The sequence below is a fragment of the Molothrus aeneus genome, chromosome 10 (assembly GCF_037042795.1).
Source record: "Molothrus aeneus isolate 106 chromosome 10, BPBGC_Maene_1.0, whole genome shotgun sequence".
Taxonomy (NCBI): domain Eukaryota; kingdom Metazoa; phylum Chordata; class Aves; order Passeriformes; family Icteridae; genus Molothrus; species Molothrus aeneus.
The window spans coordinates 219,526-242,679 of NC_089655.1; the positions used below are offsets into that span (position 1 = coordinate 219,526).

Sequence of the window (23,154 nt, forward strand, 5' to 3'; positions counted from 1 at the left end):
CTACATCTCAGTACAACACTTGTGAGGGGAGCAGCTCCTCAGCCACCAGTGCTGGTTGGCCAGGTTTGCAAAAATGAAAGTTATCTTCAAAATAAGTATCAAATATTGAGAGTTGAAATAGTGAGAAAAACCAGGAGTGACATTATCCTTTCTGGTGCTGGAGCAATGCCCCTCCAGTCTTGCAGAACGGCATTTTTGAGAGTGAAGCTACAACCAGCAGCAGGAGAAATGTTTACAAGTGGGACAGCAGTACTGAAACCTGAAATTTTGTAACACAGGTAAGGAGAGGAACAACCTTCAAGAGAAGACAGGAAGGAAGGCTCAGCTCTGAGCTGTGACAAGTGTGAAACCAGGGGATCTGGCACCATAAGAGGTTTCTGCTGAGCTCAGCGGGTGTATCTGTCCTGTTTGCCTGCAGGGTTCAAATTGTCCTTACCAAACTCAATCCCAGGTCTGGCACTTCTTAACAGAAAGAAATGCTCATACAGAGTAGTCAGGAGGACACTTGCCACTGTTGTATCTTCTAAAAAATCTCTTTGTCCAGGATTTTGGTTCTGGGAAGCTGAGAAGCCCCAGAGAAAAAGGAAAACAATCTTATCTCATTTGCTTCTCCTGTGTTTTGCTGCTTTGAAATGCGTTTGGAGATTGTTTATCCAACAGGTGGTTGTTTGATTGGTTTCATGTGAATTGGTTTTACTCAATGGCCAATCAGTGCCAAGCTGTGTGGAGACTCTGGAAGGAGCCAGGAGTTTTCATTATTATCTTTTTAGCATTCTGTAAGTATCCTTTCTGTATTCTTTAGTATAGTTTAGTAGTCTTTTATATAATATAGTATAATAAAATAATAAATTAGCCTTCTGAGAACATGAAGTCAGATTCATCATTCCTTCCTGCCACGGGGCACCCTGCAAATACAACAGACACTCAGAAGTTCTGAGGTTACTGCCAATTTAATTTGAGGTAGCTCTGAAGGACAGCTAGCATGGGAAGGGAGCTCAGCAGAACCTCAAGAGCTTTCTCACAGCACTGGTGATGCCTTCTGCATGAGTTTGAGCTGGGCTTAGAGGAGAGCACGTGGAAAATCTTCAGAACCACATGATTACACACATATCCACAGAGATAACAGGGGTACACTCCACAGAACACGCAAATCCCTGTGGAAAAAGCAGCATGCTGCATGCCAGAGTAGACTCTGCTGGAGTTGAAAATGTTCCCTATTTAGCTTCCACCTCCCTGCTCCCATTCTCTTAAAACATCAGTGTGCAGGGCATGAGACAACAACAGGCAAACCCCACAGATGTCCACACATGATGGAAGCTCAAGCACCTTGCCAACACAATTAAATTGTGACATTATAGGGTCAAGGTTTCTAATAAAGCATTTCCCACCTCGCTTCCCGCCAAAATTCAGAAATCTAAGTCCACATTCATATGTGCTTTGTGGCACAGCATACAACTTTTCAATCTCTTATTTTAATTTGTTTTCAGTGATGCTGCTGCTTAAGGCAAGTGTTGGAATGACCAAGCTTAACTCCAACATCTGTTCCCTGAAGGAGGGGAAAACAAAAGAAAAGAATAAACCATGCTCTTGTATTCCATCCCTTTATATTTCTCAGATTTAAAAAAAAAAAAGCAGGAATTCTTCTTGCTATTAAGGGCATCACTATATCTTCCTTTAGTCAAAAATCCAATGACAGAATTTTTGACAATTGACAGAAAACTAAACTCCTAAATTCTGATAGACACCTTTGTTGCTTCTTGCCAAAGACTTACTGCACAGGTATAGACGTGCAAGAGCTGCTGAAGCTAATCACATCACACCTTTTGCCTGTATACCATAAAAATCACAGGGCTGAAAAACTTAGAAATTGGGCAGCAGTCTGCTCAGACACAGCAACTCTCAAAGATCAAGCAGTGGCAATGCTTGTCCTCAAAGCCATTGATCCAAACCTGCTTTTGCAGAACCTCTGGCATGCGCATGGTACCTGCCAAATCTTCCCAAAACCTAAACCTCCCACATATCTCTGCTTGTGGACACCAAAAGTTGGATGTGGGCTACTCCAAACTAAAAAACAACCTGGCTGAGGCTGCACCCTATAAATTAATTGAATAACTACACTCTCACCGGAGGCATGGCAGAAAGGATGATGCCAGAAAAGGCTTGAAGGCAAATGGAGATTGTTGGCCAGTGAGCTAAAGCACCTTCCAGGGTCCTCTTGATGCCTTCCTTTTCTAGCAAGAGGCACTGGATACAGCACATAAAGCCAAGCAGTGCTGCCATGCAAGGCCAGAAGAGGATTAATAGCACCAAAGACTCTGTCTTGTTGCCACTGAAACCAAGTGTGCTGAGCCACAAGTCTGCATGGACAGCCCAGTCCTTCTTTCTGTCAGACATGAGTCCTTTTTAGTCCACTACAGGTGAGATCAATAGCACAAAAACATCTTCAGTGTGACACCTTATCCCCATTTTCGGCCCTGAGCTCTCCCACTGCCACGAGAGCTCTCAGGGGACAGCTGCAAATGAAGACCTTTAGTTAGTGCACCTCTCCTGAGACTGCTACTCATGATTGAATTTCATTACTAAAGTGTTGAAACTAAATCCAGCCTTTTTTCAGAAGTGGCTCAGAATCCTGTAACAGGTTCACTTAATTCTGTGGCTTTCAGAATGAATTCTAGCTTCCTCAGATTGAGAGTTAGATGACATCTACATGCTGTCATCTTACTGCAAAGCTCCCATACAGTCTCAGTGACTTCTCATGGGCAGCTCCTTACAGCACCGACTCCTCCCATCTCACAGCACAGCCAACAAAGCCCAACTCTCTCCTCACCCAGCTAACCCACTTTCTATAGCACTCATCCTCATTGGACACAGCTGTGGCCTGTTAAGGGCAGGCCTGTTCCTAATCTTTGCTAATAAGTACAGCTGCAACTCCTCAGGGGTGAGATTTCCTTCTGCACTATCTTTATTGTCTCACATTCTATCCCCCCACACATACAGTTCTTTTTTTTCCTCATGTAGGGGAACAGACATAAAGAGGTAAGGGATGGTGCCATCAAATGGCAAAAAGAAAGAAAACAAAATTGAAAAATTGTAATTGCTCCTGTGTGGGAAAAAGAGTTAATGCACAGAGGATGGAGCAATATCCCAAACAGCTCCTTCTTGAGACACTTCCCTTCTGCCAAGCAAAAAGAACTCTGATAAGCTAAAGGAGGAATCAAAACTACTGAACTACACAAATGCTGAGAAAGCTGAACTCCATATTTAAAGCCCAGATCCATGTTTATTTCTGGTACTAACACTGTGTCTCTTTCTGCCTTCAAACACCTGTGGGAAAACTGCTCCTGTCTCCTGGGCCAGCTTACAACTCACTGTCTTTATAAAAACTTCTTCAGAGCTCTTACAGTGCCATTAAAATGAAAGGAAGAACAAGAACACCCAGTACCCGCCCCAGGTACTGAGGTGATGGCCACTGCGACTATCTCCAAAATTCTCATTTTAAAGGCCAGGTTTCTCCTATATTCCACATTGTAGCCTTTGAAACAACTTTTCTAACTTGAATAAGTGGAATATTTTTGGTCCTTGTGTCCAAGGAGCCCTTGGATGTAAGCTTGGATGGTCCTTGAATCACAGAAATGCAGTGAGGTGATTCAGGGATGTCAGGATCACAGTTTGGACACACAGCAGTATCCAAACGTGCTTCAAGAGCAGTGACACCTCTGTACCTGTGTTGCATTCTACCACCACTCCTCTATTTCCAAAGAGCAGAGGAGCATTCTGGCATGCCACAGAAGCTACCTGGGGAAGGCAGAAATCATCAGTGGAAGTGTTAGAATATCACAAATGACTTAACCACTTGCATAGCTCAGTTCCTCCATTTCATTCTATCTTAAGATAGAATCTTAAGCTTGAGCTATCTTATCTTGAGCTATCTTCTAGCTCAAGTAAGGCTTCAAAAGAAATAGGGGTCTGCCCTATTTATGTGCCTGGTGCCATATGGACAGTCACATTTTAGAGAGAACATCTGCTACCCAAGAGCAGCTCTGAAAATACTGCCCAGGAGGATGTGAGCTTTTAGCACATTCAGCATTGATCCTGTGACCCTGGGGTGACAGCTCCAGGTATCTCCTTACCTGACCTCAAAGCTCTGGTCCCAGCTCCATCTCTAACCAGAGCACTTAAAAAACCATCTGCATGCCAGTTCTCCTCCTGCCCCTCTTGTGATGCCATCAGCTGTGTGCAGGAGAGTGAAGAATGAATTGCTCAAAACTTGCCTGTAGCTTTTCCATACGGGCATGGAGGTGTGATTTAAAAGCCAGGCTTAGAAGCACATGAACTTTTTTACAGAGTTTAAACAACCAGGCCTTTGTTTCAATTTGCATCATCAAGCAGAATAGAAAATAAGAAAGGATTATGTGATGTGCAGGATAGTACCAGCTTTAGCTGTTAGTCCCAGTTAAATGACTTACAACTAGGAAGGGGGAAGAAAACCAATAACCAGAACGAATCAGTATAACCAGCTCCTCCTCTGAGCTCCCTCAGTGCTATAAACAACTGCTTAACTATTTTTCTGGAGCAAGAGGCCAGTATTTTTAATTAAGAATAAGGTTCTGAGTTCCTGCTCACACCCAGTAACTGGATGTTTGGAAGGAAGGACTGTTTGTGCTTTATCCTGTGGGAAGCTGTTAACGCCCAGTGGTTTCCTCCACATATTCTCCCCTCACTGACCCCAGAGAGACCACTTCACATGAAAAAGAGTTTTTCTCAAGACAGGAATATTCCAGCAGTAAATCCTGAAGCATCCAAGAACTTTATAACTTGACACTTTTGGAATTTGCCAGCACTGCTTCCTGTCTATACTGTTTTGGGTGTTTTTGCACATACTACATGGTGATTTTCAGAATAATTCAGCATGTCATGGTTCATATAGATAGAGCATCCAGCTTTAGTTTAATGCATCTATTTTAACTTGGTTTAGTTTAAACTTTCACAAACATCCCAACAGGAGTGCAGATTCCCATGAAAAGGAGTGAAGGGCCACATAAATTCCTCGGTGTGCAAGTAATTCTACTTATTTCCATAAGAGAAAACTCTTCTCAGATCCTGTCTGCACTAGGCAAGTCTCTAAATCTCACCCACAATAGTAGAGTTGACAAATATAACTGTTCTTTTTGCTCTCATGAGCAGTTATTTCCAGATTTGGGATTGGCTGGGCTTCAATCCAGAAAACAGACTTTTCATGACAATCCTCAAATAACTTCAGAAATTCACAAGAATCAGGAAATATCCTAATTACGAAAGGGGTCAATTCATCCTGCCTGAAGTATTTGGCAGACCAAGCATCCCACATCTCCAGAACATTCAGAGAATCCATCCTTCAATTTCTGTGAGGTTTCCAGCTGAGTGATACCCTGACAAGCAGTGCTTCATCACAGCTAACCACAATCCATGCAGCAGGCAGGACAGACTGCTGATCATCCAGCACATTTTACAAATTGCAGCTGCACCCCTCCTACTGTGATTTATATTGTCATTTCAGGCCAAATACACCTCAAGTGCTAAGTCATCCTCCTCCAACACCAGCTAGAGCAGAAGGAGAAAATGCTCTCCCCAAGAAGGCATTCTGACTGAAAGCCTTAGGGGAAAGTTATTTCCAAATGGAAGCAGTCATACTGTGGCCAGGAAGATTTACTTCTGCATTTGTTTCAAGATGTTTAGAAAACTGTTTTAGAACATCTTTAATCCTAGTGTCTGACTGAAAATCTTATGGTTACCTCAGTAACCAGGTTACACAGTCCAATGCAAGCTCATGCCCTCAGCAGATCCCAAAATTCCATCATGCTGTTCAACACAGCTTGTGATAAGGCACAATCCACTGCTGTAAGCACATGGATGAGCACTCAGCAAACACATATTGTCATAGATTTGGTGTCCTGGCACATCCCATGGTGAACAATTGAGCCTCTGTTTCTGCATTTATAAAAAGTACAAATAATATCCCATTCAGAATGGCACATGGATTACCACTTACACTGAAGAGGAATTTGAAGAAGCAGAGTATGTCCACATTCACATCCTGTCAATACTGTCCTCAAGAACAACAGCCCTTATACAGCTTTGCCAGGTAAAGGTTTTCATACCTGTGGTTTCAAGACTGGGATACAAACATTTTCCCATTACTCATGCAGGCAACATATTTCAAAAGATCTCCAAGGTGACCCCAGTTAACAGACAATAAAAAATAACCATTGTTGAAGTACTTCAGGTCACATGGCAAGGAGCAGTTCCCCTGAGTATGAATATCAGGCATATTTCTCTGCTGCCTTTCAGGGACGATACCTGGGCTGTTCACAAATACAGACTCACAGGTATGGCAAGAATCTTCTCTTGTGTAACAAAGGAGTTTGCTGGTTGTGCTGCTTACTTTGCTGGCTCATTGACAGGGGAGATAGTCCCTGAAAAGCTCTGGGGACAGGAGGTGGGAGCAGTGCCTGGTTCCCCCGCACACCTGCACTTGTGAGCGCAAAACCTGTGCTGAACATGCCCAGCAGCCCCTCACAGGCAGGATCACCTCAGAGCTCAGCACCTGAGAGCTGGCTGTGCAAACAGTGTGCAGAACCCAGTCCTGGAATCGTCAAACAAACCTCAGACTTGCCTGGGCAAGCTGGGACAGACAGCCAGGCGAAGAACAGTCTCTACTCACTTCCCTGAAGAACAAATTAACCTGGGCAAGCATCCAGCTTCTGTAATGCCCAGCTTCCACAGCCCTGGCTGGGCCTTCTGCTGGGATGGAAATGGGATGGATGATTTCCTGTTTGCTTTCCAGCCAGTGCAATCTTATTAAGCACAACTGTTTCCATCAGCCCATTTCAAACATTCAGACAAAACAATTGCATTGCTGCTGCTGACAGCTTCTGTTACAGCACTGTGCAAACACTTCAGCCAACTAGGGGAATATTTCTTCCCAGAAGCTGCTGTCTTAGGCAGGTTAACACCTAGATAAGAACTGCTGTGCCTTAAGCATAGTGCAGAAAAACCTTCAGCAATGTTTCTGAGAAAGGGATGTCCAAGGAAGACCACACTGCTGATCACACAGGAACCTGCTTCCCAAAAGTTCCAAACAAAATTCCTTCCCAAAGGAAGACGGAAAACTTATGCATCACAGCCACCACAAGTTCATCCATTTCCAGGCACTAATCTTGATTTTTGTCTGCATTTTCAGGGAAAGACACCTCTCTTTTTCATGCACTGCTGTTAAGAGCAGCTGCTACAAGCAGCATGCCACAGCATGGCAAAACTTCAGAATAGCTGAAGGCAAATCCATGACCTCTTCAGTCATCTCAAGGCAGCTAACACTAAGAAAAAAAGTTGGAAAGTTACACAGAACTGCCAAATTATTCTTCTGAGGAGCTGTCTACATCATAATAAAAATACATTCTTTGCAGGTAGCAACTAAAAAAACTAAATATGTTTTAGAATTGAGGGAGGACAAATGTCTTGAAAATTCTCTAAGCTAGTTGTCTCACAAAATGTATTGATTCACAATAGACTTTTCAAGTATTTTTCTTGCATGCTGTAGTCCAATATTATTTCTTTAATGAACTGCACACAGTTTTGGCAGCAAATCTCAAAGCAAAGAAATCAGGTGGAAAGAAAGGCAAGAAATTGAAACTGTCTTCACAAAGAACTTTATAGTTATTTTAAAAAAAAGGTTTATTGGTAACTAACAAACCATCTACAACTGGAAAATCCTAGTCAACACAAGTTATGTATGATTCCTTCTTATTCTCTTATTACTTCTTTTTTTGTTGTATGGCAAACCTCAGATGCTCCTTTTATACCCAAAGTTAACTACAGGTCCTCCTGCCATTGAATAACTCCCTGAAAATCCCTTTTTGGTGGGAGTCACATTAGTCCTCGTGACATACAATCAAACCAGAGTTCAGACAATTGTGGCAGCTGTTTTTCAGTCCCTTCTTGGCACCCCCAAATCACACACAGGAGATCACCTATAGCCAGCCCTGAGTTAATAGAAACAGTCAACAACAGGGTTATTTTTAAAATTCCAACTCATGTATCATTCAGTGATTTTTGTGTCCCCATTTCAATATTTGGAGTGTCATTTTTTCTTAAAAACAGAAAATGAAGCTCATAGAAACTGCTGGCACACTGTCTGCCTGGAGTCTGAGTGAATTCTGAAGAGTCAGGGTTGAAAACTGGGAACTGTGAAGTGAAACGGCTGAAAATAGCAATTGGCTACTTTGGAGTTTCTACAAGGTATGTGTTTGCTGTGTATGACTGCCTCCATAAACAGGTGTCAGCTTCATCCAATTTAGTCAAAGTCATGAAAACAACCCCCTCTGAGTAGTGTCAGAATGCAGTAGTATCTCACCAAAAAAATTTAAGTGTATTGAATTTGCATTGTATTTGACTGATTAACAGTTGTTTCTGATGTTGGCACAGTTATATTTTGTATGGGAAAAATTTTCTGCCCTATTACAAAAGGGGCTCTTCAAAAATCAGAACAAAAAGAGCCCCCCCGCAGGAAAAATCTGGTAATTTATGAGAGTGAGAAGGGTTAGGCAGTAAGAGATCTCTAAAGGGAAAGAAACTTAATTTATCAAGCTCAGAAACATAGATTGAAGGAATCAAGGTACAAGATGATGGCAACCTGAAAGAAAGTATTAGTTCAGGGAATGGAAAATAAAATTGCTCAGGTATTATAAAGAAATAACACATTGCTCAGAAAAAGCCAATTTGCAAAGTACAAGAAAAAGTGCAGGATTAAATGCTGGGCCCAAATAATGGCTTTAATAATGAAGGGCAATATTGAGTCATTAGCATTCAGTGTAATATTACATTTCAAAATCAAAGCCACTGGTAGCAGCAGCCAGAGACATGATATGTGTAACACAATCTGGTTGTTAAAAATACAGGACCGCACCACACTGCCTTTGGCCAGGTCTGAGGCTCCACTGGAGTCAGGTTATGCACACACAGAAAGATGGTGTCATTTTTAAACACATTTGTGAACCCAGCCAAATAAACCAAAGCAAACTTCAGTGGGGAAAAGAAATACTTAATATTATTTATTTTGGATATGGTGCAAATAATAACATCAGCCAGAGGAGTATAACCAATGAGGGAATCTTCTCTCAGGTGCTCAAAACAAGAAGTTCCAGTTTTACCCTCCCAGAGGAGATGCCAAGGCATTTCCTTACCTGAAAGTGCTCCTTTTGCATTTGTATATTGTCGCCCTGTTCTTTTGAAGTTTTTCTAAGCTTTTCAATGTTTACATTTTTGTAAGGGAATTTTTTATGCATTTTTAATGTAAATAATGATTGTTTTGTATTTCTTTTTAAAGGAGAATTGATGAACTATTAGTTTAACTAGTGTAATTAGAGAAGTAGCAATTTTATTTTTTAATTCATAATCACTTTTAAAATTCTATAAATATTGAAGTCCAAAAAGAAATGTACCTTTTATACCTTAAACATCTCAGCATGTGAGTATTGTTCATTTCATGTCATATTGCATTTGTGTATCTCTTTTCTGTACAGTACACCATGGATGAAGTATTCTCCATAATGGGGGGTTTAATCTAAATGACCCCTCCTGCACTCCCTTCAGCAGCCAGAATAAATCTGTTCCATCCTCCTCCTTGCAGAGCTACACACTTCACATCTGTCTTTTCTCTTTCAAAGGCCTAAAAAAAGGCACAGGTGGCAAGAGAAAAGAAAGAGGCAGAGAACAGAAGAAGGTAATCCTGCCTTTTGTGATTTAAGCCATGTTAACAGAAGGATGGTTAACTGATTATGGTTATACTCAGTGATTCCTGTTCTGCTTGTACTTTTGTCTATCTCCAGCAGGAAAGCAAAACCTGTCAGGAAATTGATGAGTCAGCATGCTGCTGCTGTTTGTCTTAGCTGTGAGGCATTGATTTTTATCCTGATGCTTTGATATAGGGTCACAGGTATCCGAACTGAAATCTTTACTGAGAGCAAGAGGGTCACGGCAGCAAGAGCTGTTAGTTTAAACAAAAAAAGTCGATTCTGTTCTTACAGTATTTTCTTGGATGTTTAAATTTTCTCAGACAGTTGAGAGGAAAAAATACAAGCCACACTTTTCTATTAAAAAAAAACAACAAAAAAACCAAAAAACACCAAAAAAAACAGTGCAATTATTTTCACAAAATCTTCCAAAAGTTGATGAATATTTCACTGTTATCAGGTATCTTATATATGTGTATAATTAACACTAGAACTAAGGCTAACATGTAGAGTAACTCCAACATCTGGAAGAAGCAGCACTTTCAAAATCTTTAGCACTTGTCCAGAAGCAAGGTCCCTTTCAATGGATCTGAAATTAGCATGAAGTCACCATGCATTTTCAAACTCTAAGTGATTCTATTCGGCAGAAAAATCTCAAATCATCTTGTTAGTACTTAAGATTAACATTAAGCAAAAGGAAATTTGGTCTGTTTTAAAAAGAAAAATGCTCAGGAAGCTCTGAGGTTTCCCCCTCATGTAGAACAGCTCCATAGAAGTGATCACAGTATTTCAATCTGCAGTGAGGTGTAATCAAAGAATCTCTGCTTAATAGGATGGAGATTCGTTATGAAATAAAACACAGAGTCAGACCATAAAAAGTTAATTGCAAATAACTGTTTTCTTGTTTAAATTGGCAGGAAATTCTGAAATATTTCCTCTAGAAAAACATAGGTGAGTTACAGTGTAGAATTTACCACTAAAAGGCTGGAAGGAAGGTAAAAACAGAGCCAAGCAGTAACACCAAGTGAAGAAACCAAAGTGACCCCAAGTGACTGAGCAGGAAAGTCTGAACACTAACATGAAAATCTGAGATTTCTGGCCAAAGCCTGCTTTAAGACAGACCCCTGAAGAGTCTTTAGGTTGAAATGAAGGCACAGACCTGAAGTCTGAAATTAATATAACACCAGGTGCTATTTACTATAAATTTTTAAGAGGCTTTGAGATACACAGGTGAAAGAATGCTATAATTAGAATTGCTACGATATAATTAGTACTGCTAAAAAGTTCAGGTTACAGCTAAAGGTGGACAAGGGGACCTTCTTAACCCTTTCTGGACACACCACTGAAAAAGAGATGCCCTAGAATATCTCATATCCTTAGCCTTATTCAGCAGTTTGTAGGGATGAAACACACCCAATGTTGGTTTTCTTAGTTTTTATAGAGACAGGGTAACTGAGAGGTGTTTTAAAATATTTTATTCTATTATCTGTCTCGATGAAGAGTGAGACATAAGAGATGGTTTGCTAGATACTCCCATTATAAGGAGAGCCATACTATCAGAAGCTAACTTATTTCTTGGTTACAATACCTTATAAATGTTTTTCAGCTTATTAGCTTTTCCTACACAGTACTACTATGACTTTACAAATCCATTTCTCACAATCCAGAATAGCGTCTTGTACTTCTGTACTACTAAGCATGGAAATGACACAGACTGACACCATTTAATAAATGCAGAAATTTAACTAAATGTAGAAATTTAACTACACCCTATTATGTTTTTCACCTGAGGAGCTCTCCCTGTGTGGATCTTTCCTGAAAACCCTTTTCCCACCCCCAAGAGATGCCAGGCTCCAGCAGACATGCACAGGGAAATGGCTCCTCTTTTGGCAGCAGCACAGGGGACTTTGTGGAGCATCCTCCTCACATCTCAGACCTGACTGCTACAGCACAGGGGTGGTAAAGGCTCTTTGTGCCTTTGTGACAATCATCTGCAAAGGACTCTTCAGAGACATTCTCAAGCCTGCATTTCCTGCAGAGTGCTCTGTTATGGAAACAGAAGGGGGAACAGAACTACATCAAACAGTGATTACAGAAGCTCTGTGGCCTCAAGTGGGTATATTTCCTCATCATTCTATTTCAATTCCTTTACAACAAGCAGAGGGTGGGGTTTTTTTGCTTGTTTGTTTGCTTTTAAGGTCAACCATCACTGGCAAAACAAGTAAATTTATAATGGGCTACTTCAGCTCCGTGTTCTTCCTGTAGTACTTTGTTTATTCTCCAAACACAGTAACATCTCAGTTTATGAAGGTCTTTGCTTCTGATGTATAAATATCATTCCCTTCTGTCCACATCAAGTGAAATTTCATCAAAAAATCTTGACTTGATAGCTATCACAATTGTGAATATTAGGAATTAAAGACCATGCTTTATTGGAAATAAACTGCACACACTGCAACAATGCTTCATCTTTGCTTGACAAAGCACAATTTCAGTCAATAACAGAAAATTCCTCTCTGTTCTAGTACTTGGTGGAAATAAAAGCATAAACAAGCTTTGTGGAGTTAGACTATGTCACTCTGGCTTTCTAAAGCAAGCACAATCCCAAGCGTTCACTGACAAAATATTACCTATTTAAAGCATTGCTACCACAAATTTCATAAAATTGCTTCCAAATAATTGGAGGTTTAAAATAAAAGAGACAAACCAGAGATTTTGCTTCTCTGACTGGCTGAAGGCAATTGTCCATGCTGCTTTCCCACTTCCCAAGATTTACAAAAGGCATAATCTCTACAAGACAGCAGGATGTATAGCAGGGAGACTCTGAATGGATATCAGGGGTTTGATTAGACAGGTGTTTCTAAGCAAATTTAAAATCAGGTGTGTTCTCTCATTACTCTTTGCTTCTGGGTCAAAGTCACTAGAAGAGCACAGCCACAACCCCTCTTGATTAGCTTTATCTTGATTTTTCTGGAGCTCTCCTGTTCCTTGTTGTGAGTAACATCTGGGGTAGGAACATCCTGGCAAGGAGTCACCAAGGACTCTGGAGCCAGCCAGAAGTGTGGGCATGGTGCACAAACATGACTCAGGTAAGGCACATCAATCTCACCTATGAAATGAACTCATGAGGAAGTTTTCTTAAACAACTCCAGCCCTGCATATCCGGAATTACTTTCAGGTCCCAGGAGAGACTCCTCCACAATTTCTACAACGGGCAGCCAAAAGCTTCTGCTTGACTGCTGGACGAGCCCATGATGCCTAACCCCACAAATCAAGGAGGGAAGGGGCCACCAGAGGAGGCTGATCTCCTGCTCCTTCCTAGAAGGAGCAGAGGCCCAGGGAGAGGGCAGCATTGCAATCATCTCCAGCTGTAACTTCATCCTCTCTAGCATTGCTTTCTCCAGGGGTAACATGACCTCGTCCAGCTCACATTCTCATATCCAACTCAAGATATCCAACCCCAGCCTCCTGCAGGGAAGAGTCCTCACCACACTCCCCTCCCCAGTCACACCAGGTAATTCTGCAGCTGTTCCACCAGGCAACATCAAATTTTTCATGCTGTTTTTTACCTAAAGCTTCTACAGCACTAATGAAATCCAAATTCCTTCCATCACAGATTTCTTCCTGTGAAGCATAAAGCTGACACAAGGGCATTGCTGGAGATCATACTGGGTTTTTATTTCTTGATGAGTGTTCTCCATCTCACACTGAGAAACCAGGAGCCTTCTGCAGAGCTCGGAAAACCGGGCTTGGCATTGCTGCGGCCAAGAAGGGTCACACAAAATGTTACAAACTCTAATAGCTGAGTAATTAACCCCCCAAAAATGCCTGCGTTAGCATGGTGGAACCCATGTGCATCTGCAGGACCAGTCCTTAATGACTCTCCTCATAATGGGAGTATCTAGCAAACCATCCAGTTCAGTTGTTAATAAAATTCAAGCCAGCTCTTCTAAAGTAATTATTTCAAAATTGTAAAAAAAAAAAAAAAAGGAATAAACAAATGAGAAAAAATGAGAAAAACAACAGAAAAAATTATCCAAGGGTTTCTTCCGAATACTGTACACTTTCATTTAGAGAACAGGAAATGATAACCAGAAAAAGGCAAAATCTGACATTAGGCAAAGAGTGTTTGCAAACTTCTAAGCAAGAAAAACAAAATTACTATGTTATGATGCAACTTTTGTTTAAAGATTAATGAAAAAAAGCCAAATGTCTCATTTTGAAAAATCAGGTCAGTACAAACACACACATCCTTTTGCTTTGTCAACAACAGCAACAAAAACCCAGTAAGAGTAATTAAACCTGACATACCAGCCAAAAGTCTCAAGCTAAGATAAATACAGTACTTCAAACCTAAGGCAGCTATTTGAAAAGTTCCAATTTTTTGGTAACTGTGTCAAATATAAAGATTTTCACTACAAAACTACTTGGCCCTTTAGAATTGTTTGGCTGTGAAAGACCAGCCTGGCTTTTTGGGTGAGCACAACCAGGTGCAAAAAGTTTCCTATCAGACTAGGAGGATTTAAAATATTCTACGTGATAAGAGGTTTGAGAAATGAACCAGGCTGCTGAAAATAGCTTTATATTGCTATTTCTCCACTGGTCTTTATGACAAACAAGTCTGAGTTGAACTGGTGAGTGGAGAAAAATGCCCCTTGCTCCCTGCAGACAGGTATGACTCAACTCCCAACACACACAGATCCTAAAAGAATGACAAGCCCAAGTTTTAAAAAGTACTAATATTATAAAAATGATTTGGTAAGGCTTTTCACTCTCAAACAGTTGGTTTCTTGACAATGTGTTTCTGCAGCTCACAAGCACATATATAATAAAAACCTCATCAAGAACAGATCCCTGCAATGGGACAGATATGTAGTTGGAAGCTGTGAAAGTTCACACTTCAGAAAAATCAAACTAACAAACTGCTGAGCCCTGTTAATTGTTTCTTAAAAAAAAACAAAAAACCAAACCAAAACATAAGCTGTAAATAGCTAATCAGAGATTGATTTGCATAACAGCAGGTTTTACTGACCTGCCATGCATTTCTTACATAAAAGTCTGTGGATTACAATTTTTTTTCTTCCTACTCATATGAAACCTTGAGAAAAAAATACTGAAATCAGAAACATGCACACACTTTAGTTATTTTTGTCCACGGATGAACTCAGAAACTGAACTCCTATGACAGACTAGCACAGAAACCCATACAAAAAGCCAAGGCTAAGCTCATTTCTTGAGGCAGCTCATTAAAAAAATAATAAATTAAAAAAGGAGCTGGGCGAGCCATACCCAACCAACACTCCACCAGCTCCATGGGTTCTCCCCAGCAACAGGGAGCTTCCAGAAATGCAGTTTTAGAGGAGCTGTGTGCCTTGAATCCTTTCCATGTGAATAATGCAGCTCCAGGAAAACACCAGCTCCGATGCTCTTGTTTTCACCAGGCAGCAGAAACCAACAGGACAGCAACGAAACTTGGGTTGTCTGGGGTTTGTTCAGGAGGTTTTTTTTTGGGAATAGGAAGGAGGGGAAACACACAGAATTCCTTTGGTGTAATATATTTGTTTTATTGCTTCTGCAGCACATTACAGTCGAGTTCACTGATGAAGTGTCCTCCAAGTACAAGTTCAGAACACCCAGGGCTGTGCTCCTGTTTTGGGAGCAAACAAGGCACTAGTGGGTCAGTTCACAGATTTTTCGAATTCTGGAAGTCAAATTAAAGAAATGAGTTTGTCTTTTTTTTATTTTTCAGAATCAACTGAAGAGATTTGATCTCTCAAGTTTTCAGTGAAACAAATTGGAGGGAGCAGTTCACAGTTTCTGCTTGCAGAAATATGAGCATGGTGACTCAAGGCACGCATCCTAATTTTGCTTCTTTTTAAAAAGAGTCTTTTGCAACTGTTATTTATGCCCAACAGCAAGGAATAATAACACCTCCACTCCACAAATCTTGGAATTTGCCCTCTACTAAAGCCATGAAGAGAACTGCAGCTAATTGACTTAACTGATAAGCAAAGCCAACTTCAGAGCCCCTTGGAGTCCCAAGTTTTACAACCCCCAAACAAATAAATCTTTCTTTCATTGTCTGTGTATAAAACATAACATTTGCTTCAACAAGTCCAGAAGGCTTTTGAATACAAACCAGGCAAGTCACCAGGAGGGGGTGGGAAGGGGGTGAGAACCAGCACTTTTTTGGAGTGCTCACCCATTAGACCTAACACACCCATCCCTGACACTGCATCAATGCAGAAAAAAGAAAGAAAGAGAGAAAAAAAATGCAGCCTTTGGCAATCTAGGGCTCCTAATCATTAAGTCTGACACAGAACAACTGAACAATGAAGGAAGTTGAATTGCATTGCAAATTTATGTTCCATGCCCAGGTTATGGAATGTAGTGCAATAGGGCACTGGGCAGCAACAAAACTGCATTCCTTACAGAGGGAACAGCTTGAGCCTCATGATTTGTGCATGTGGGCAATACTGAGTGACCTTCATGCTTTCCAGCATTCACTAGAAGGCAGATTTATTTGTAATCACAAGTCAGCTGTTTTGTTTTTGGGGACAAACATATATTTGGAAAAGCAAAGGTTTTAAACTCTGTATTAAGCAGCAAATGCAGAAGCCAATACATTAGCTTTAAAAGCTGAATTTGAAGACTATACTCCAAAATCCAGATGGGATAATATTAGACTCTGAGAAAATGGTTGTTTGCTGCTCTTTTTTCTGTTTCCTTTGAGACAGATATGTTCATAGTTCAGTTCCATTAGAAAACAGGAGCCTCTCAAGCATATACCTTTCCTAAAAAGATGTCCCGTTTCAACATAAGAGATCCAACACTCACAATGGACAAATAAAGTGATACTGCTCTTACTGTAATGGACATAATACAAGACTATCTGTATTTTAGCAAAGAAAACCCATCAAATGTTTATTTTAAACAAGCACTGCCTGTCTCCTATTTGCAACTTTCTTAGGCATGAAATAAACCACATTTTGGATAAGGTGCCAACTGAACTGGACTGCAGTACAACAGATCTTAGGACAGTATTATAAAAATAGCCAGCAGCTGGCTGCACTAAAACTATCCCCAGGATACAATGATCATAAATTTTGTTTCATTTAACAGTCCAAGGTGATAAACCATAGATTATCTAAAGTTTCCACATCAAAGTCCTTGAACTACTGGAAAAGAAGTTCTAACTCAGATATAAAGGAAGTCAAGAAACAACACTGGGCACAACCATTTCTTGATTTGCAGAGACATGAGGGAATGGGAACGGACTAATGATTGTTCCTGCACATCCAAAATTCAAGACAATTAAGAAGCATGTAGAAGCATACAGTTCTTCATGTCCCAAAGCAAATAGCAAGGAAAATCTTATTTACAAGCATGTGAGATAAAGCAACAGACTTTTGATTCTCAACTTCCTACAAGTTGCTGTAAGGAATTTAATTGCTACCTCACAACCTGACGTGCCCTTTTCTCAAGTACCTGTACAAAAAAATCCAGCTGCTGAATAAAGTTGAATACTGAACACGTAACAGATTTTCATACAAAACTGCAAACGGAAGCACACAAGGCTCTGAGACAATTCACAAACCCACACAGGTCTTTATATAAGGTTAATGGTTTGCTAGGCAAGTGCCAAGGTTCACAAAACGAGTAATTTTTGTTTCTTTTTTTTAAATCAGGTTTGAACTTTGCACATTTTTCCTAACCACACTTCACAAAAATCTCAGCAGCAAAGGGTATTTTACTCTGAGGTGTTCTCAAACACCTTATTAATAAGAGAGCACAGGAAAGCCTCAACCCTTCAGTTATATACTTCAGTTTGCTGGGTCAGGCAGCACACAGCAGTCTGAGCATACTTGGATGACTAACACTGAAACGGGCTGAAAACAGCAGCAATCATGACAGAGACAATAAAGAACCCCAGCTATTGCACACAGCTCCAAGGGAAGAAATATCATTAAGAATTGCTTTAAAAAAACGCAGGGAAAACATAGATAGGATGCCCAAACGCGCTTCCTTAAAGGCCACTTTTCATTAAAGGGATGATGTATGATATTAACAACACATCTGTAAATAAAGTATATGGCATAAGCAAATATTAGCATAAAATCTTGAATGAAACTTTAAGGCAAACAGATTACAAAGTGTTGTAGCAGAACGACTAATACGTCAGAGGAACATGCATAGTTCCTAAAATAGTGATAATTTTTAAAAGTAGTGATAATTTTAAAAACTGCCTGTAAAATGAAAGGCAGCAGTATATTGAGCTAAAATAACACAATCTTTTGGAGATCTTCATATACACCACTGTCTTTACTACAGTGCTTCAAAGAGAAAATTCCTCTTATAAGCTTATAATTCATTACGAGACCAAGGCAGAGGAATGATGGGCTAACAGGGCAGAAATAGACCGGGTCTTCCACACGGATGCACCGAGGGTGCTTTAGGAAGGCTCTCCCTCTCTCCTAGGGCACATAGGAAGGACACTCAAGGAACAAGTACAGGGTAGCTGCTTTCCCCAACTCAGGTCTGCCATGGAGATCAACAGCAAGGAACATAAAAAGGGGGTTTAAGGAGTGTTTTCTGCAATGTGGAAAAAACTGTGTGCAGACTGTGGGGAGTAAACCGAGGAGGGAAGCATGAGCACTGCTGGGCTCGCGTGCCTCTCCTCGGCTGCACCGGAGAACAATTTCAGCTGGAGGAAAAGGGTCGGGGCAAAACTGGTTACAAAGACAAGCCTGAGACTAAGGGTGGGGTATAAAGGGTTCATAAAAGGTGGCAAGTGATGTCTGAGGTAAAGGCTAAACGTTTAAAAGAGAGAGTAACCAGCACAAAGATGCTCTCGGTAAAGGGTGCACAGAGGCTGCTGGAGCAGACCACAGGCTTGAGGGCGCAGCGTGCGAGGTGCGTGGGAGGCAAAGAGCAGGAAATTTGCAGGAGGAAGGCGCAGGGCACAGCCTGGAGGACGGGAGGGGAGGACAGGTGAAGCAGCCGAGGAAAGGCTCGGGGCAGGTTGAGGCACAGCACGCCGGCAGCGCACGGCAGGGGGCTCGATAGGGGCAGGGCCGGGCAGCTGAGGCGGCCGGAGCGGGGGCAGCGCGGCGGCCAGGGCTCGGCCCAGGGCCGGTGCCTACCTGGGCGTCTTGGCTGCGGCGCTCTCCCGGCGGTCCAGTACCCCGGGCACGCAGTTGGTGAGCTCGGTCCAGTCGGCATGCAGCCCGCAGCTCCAGCCCGTGGAGAAGCGAGAGAAGAGCCAGGTCTCCCTGCGGTTGGGCCGGTAGCAGGTGCACTTCTTCTGCCCGGGCCGGCAGTCGCACGGCACCTCCAGCCGCACGTTCTGCACCAGGTGGCGGCCGAAGGTTGTGCCGCCGGTCTTCTGGATGTGCAGAAAGACGATCACGTCCTCGCCCTTCATGTCGAACGCGAGCTCCCGTTCCAGCTCCCGCACGGGGAAGTAATACTTCTTCACGTAGTGCGGGTCCGGCGTGGGAAAGAGGTCCAGCTCCTCCGAGTAGGAGCGGCCGCTGGGGGAACCCAGGCTCAGACCCGGCCCCACGTACTGGTACAGGATAAGCATGAAGCACACCGAGACGGCCACGATCAGCAAGAACTTGCTGGTCCTCTCAACCATGGTCCTTCCCGCACGCTTCATGTGTCACCATCTCCCGGGGCTGCCGGCGCTGGGCAGACTGCGGCGCTGCTGGGGGGTGGGCGGCGGAGCTTCAGCGTCTGTGCCAGCCGCCTCCCCGCGCTGCTCCCCGGAGCAGAGCCTTCCCCGGGGGCGGCGGGGCCGCTGCCTGGGTCGCCTCGGCTCGCCGCCGTGCCCGCCCGCCCCGCCGCGGGCAGCGCCGGGAGCGGGGCAGGGGCAGCCCGCAGCCAGCCGCTCCGGAGGCGCCGCGGCACAGCGGCAAACTTGCGAGAGAGAGAGAGAGAGAGAGAGACAGAGACAGAGAGGGGGGCAGGAGGGGGGCGGAGAGGCACCGAAAGGCAAGAACCAGCCTCCTCTCGCCCGCCCTCCCTTCCCCGCGCTTCAGGAAGCCACCCCCATTCCGGCGCTGCCTCCGCCGTGCCCCAGCCCCCGCGGCACCGGCGCGGCTGTGTCCGCCCCCGCCGCCGGCTGCGCCCGGGCTCGGCTCGGCTCCTCTCTCTCAGCTCGGCTTGGCTGGGCCGGCAGCGAGCGCTTCCTGGCCGCGCCGCCCCGCCCGGCATGCACAGCGCCGCCCGCGCCGCCCCGCGCCCGCGGCCACGCTCCGACCGGCGGCGGCCCCGCCCGAGCCCCAGCCCCAGCCCCAGCCCCAGCCCCAGCCCCAGCCCCAGCCCCAGCCCCAGCCCCAGCCCGCTCCGCTCCCCGGCCCCGCTCCGGGCACCCCTCCCCGCACCCGAAATCCCCCAGCACTGCAGACCTGGGTGGGCTGCGCCTGCCCGAAGCACTCGGCTCTTTATGTGCCGCCTTAAAATGAATCCCGAGAAGCGGAGCTGGCGCTCCTCGGGGCTAGGTTTATGCTCCCACTTTGAGGCAATTTGTATGGGAGTAGGAGTGGGGCTTGCTGCGGGTCTTCTCCCGCCACATGGGCCACCGCAAGCCGCTGGTTGCGATGTCGCGACTGGATGAAAGAGGAAAATGCTCCGGCCACACACGGGGTGATGATGGCTGTGAGCTGGAAGAAGCCTGGGCACGCCATCAGCCACAGAATGTGTGAATAATAAGAATAATACTACTAGGTGAAGCTGAGGCGAAAATCGGCGGGGGTGTTATTTATAGCAAACTTTCCCAGCGAAATGCTTTGTGCTGCTCAGTCAGGCGGACTGCTGCAGGGTTGGTTTGTCATCTTCAGTCCCCCAAAACACAGCAAAGCCTTGGGAACGCCAGAAGTGCCCGGCACGGAGCCGGCTTAAAGCGATCCCCTCTGCAGGGCAGCGCTTGGCAGGGGAAGATGCTGCGGGATCGGAGCGGTGCGGACCCGCAGAGCCCGCACGGTGTGCCCGGAGCCGGGCATCCCTTTACCGGAGCGGCCAGGGCCAGGCAGGACCCCCCCCGCCACCAAAGGCACTGCCACCAAGTGCCCAGGGAACCCCTGGAAAGCACCATTTGGTGCCTCTCTGAGGGTAAAGGAAGGATGAAGCATGGCCCAATGTCAAAGAGTGAGGTTAAAATATAGTGGCAGTCATGCTGCCACCTCATCGAGACCCGAGTTATTGTCTGTGCAGAGTAAATGATACGGCAATTGTTAATTTCTAGCAAAAACAAAAAATAAGTCTGACTGAAATGGACTGTTCTCCTGTCATTACTACCGTTGGAGAAAGTTTCCTTAAATTTCTGGTGCTTTTTAAAAATAGAAGTTACAGTTAGATTTCAGTCTTCTGGCACTGAAATATTCCATCAGGTTACATTTTTAAATGCAAGTTTTAGGTTACATTTTAATCCAAATCAGGTTACACTTTAATCCAAATGCTTTATGTAAATGTAAAGGAATTCATGCCGAGGGGTCATTGTTAAACACTGGGTCAATTTTATAATGGCCAAGGAGGAAATGAAATCCTGCATTTTCATTTGAACACCCTGACAGATAAATCTGCTACATTTTGAGATGGCTGCATTACTCACAAGTTATGGAGCCCCAGTGAGTTATGCAGTTCTTCCCAAACAAGTAACAATAAAATGTTTATAGGACCCAAAAGCATCATATGTTGTGTTCAAACCATTCATTCTGTTTGATATTTTCCTCTTAAAAGTCTGCTTCTGATTCTCCTCTTCTCTTGTAGGTTAGTTGCTCCAAAAACAATGATGTCATTCTTATGCACAGAGTTCAGCTACACTGAGAAACAGAGCACAAACCTAATTTACAGGTTTGAAATTTATATTGTGATTTGGGAAATACATTATGTTTACATACATGGTTGCATACATTGCAGCATAAAAAACACAGAGCAGATTTTTGATTGCAATGTGTTTGCCTACAGTTCTAAACATGTAAGTATTTAGAAATGCCAGAACTTTGGTGAAATCAGCCCTTAATTTCCAGTTACATTTGCAATTGTTAATGAATTGTTTTAAACTTTTAACATATAATATCTTTTTACCTTTTCGTTAGTTATAAAGATGGAGATATTTCATTACAGATTTATATTTGTGGTAAATATACTGCCTGTTATTTTGTGACATAACATACTAAAAGTCAATCCATCTAAGATAAACAGACCACAAATGAAAATACAGAGTTATGGCTGAAAATGTGCTGTTTTCTTTACTGCAGCACTTTCATCTAAGAGTAGGGGGTTGGGGAACATGCTGGAAGCATAGGGAAGGCCTGTACCCTTCTGATTTACACTTACACAATTACTAATACTTTTATTTTTATGAAGTGCTTTGGAATCCTTCCCTGATAATTCTATATGCTGCTCTGAAATGTTGGTATTTTAAAGGATCTTACAGGTGTGACTCACCTTGAAATGATCACTTAAGCAAATACTTAATCTCTACTTATACTCAAAATTCCACTGAAGACAATGATAGAATAGTTTTTCACTGCATGAGGAGTTACACATCAGGTACCATGTCAGTGCTGGTTTAGATCAGTGCTAATTTAGATTAGCAGAATTTAGAGAAGATCCGAGTAAAGTTAGAATAAGAAGACTGACACTTTCACTGGCTCCTGCATTGAAAACAACAATGTAAAGAGATGAGAAATCTGACAAATGCCAGTTGTTCCTGCTGCTTTCTGTTCCATACTCTAACTCCCTGTTTGTCCTCTGAATTTACCTCCACCATGAATTTAGTGATTTGTCCATCTTTCCAAGCTGAATCTTCCACTCTCAGGCCAGACTCCCTAGGTTTTCCAACATCTTCTCTGGAATTCACCACCCTAGGTCTGAGTAGCTCTGAAGGAAAGCTCAGTTTCCTGTGAAGCAGTGAGACTGACAATCTGCAATCATCAAGATCCATAAAATCTAATTTTTTATGGAAAATGCATTTTGGGGGGAAGTTGTATTTTTATCTCTAACCTGTGGATAGAGGAGCTGCATATCAGATTTTGTCTCCACATTTTCCTAGGCAAATGCAAACAGAAGATCCCCCCCCCCCCCATGGCCCACTGATAAAGTTCTCTGTTGTTTTAGTGTCCATCTAATCCTTTGCATCCTTCCACTCCAGAACTGTGCCACACTGAGCAGAACCCTCTTACACAAGCAAAGTGAAATATTATGTTTGACACTTTTGTAGGAATCCAGTTGATCTTGGAGGATAAGCTGCATTGATTTTCAGTGAATTTCACTTGACTGAGTTACTTCAGGTAGATTTGAAAGGTATTTTTGTACACACTAACCTGTGCTTGTGAAGGAACTAACTTTGAATTCTCACTACAAATTAATTCAGAATGAG

At 43.0% G+C, this 23,154-nt stretch overlaps 1 protein-coding gene across 1 annotated transcript in view; it reads right to left on the reverse strand.

The window, feature by feature from the left end:
• HS6ST1 (heparan sulfate 6-O-sulfotransferase 1) overlaps positions 1–19,547 on the reverse strand; it is a 192,724-nt gene extending 173,177 nt beyond the window's left edge. The window contains exon 1 of the mRNA XM_066556380.1: positions 18,911–19,547. Coding sequence (XP_066412477.1) covers positions 18,911–19,428 — 518 coding nt within the window. The 5' untranslated portion in view covers positions 19,429–19,547. The remainder of the gene's footprint in view (positions 1–18,910) is intronic.
• Positions 19,548–23,154: the final 3,607 nt, after the last annotated feature.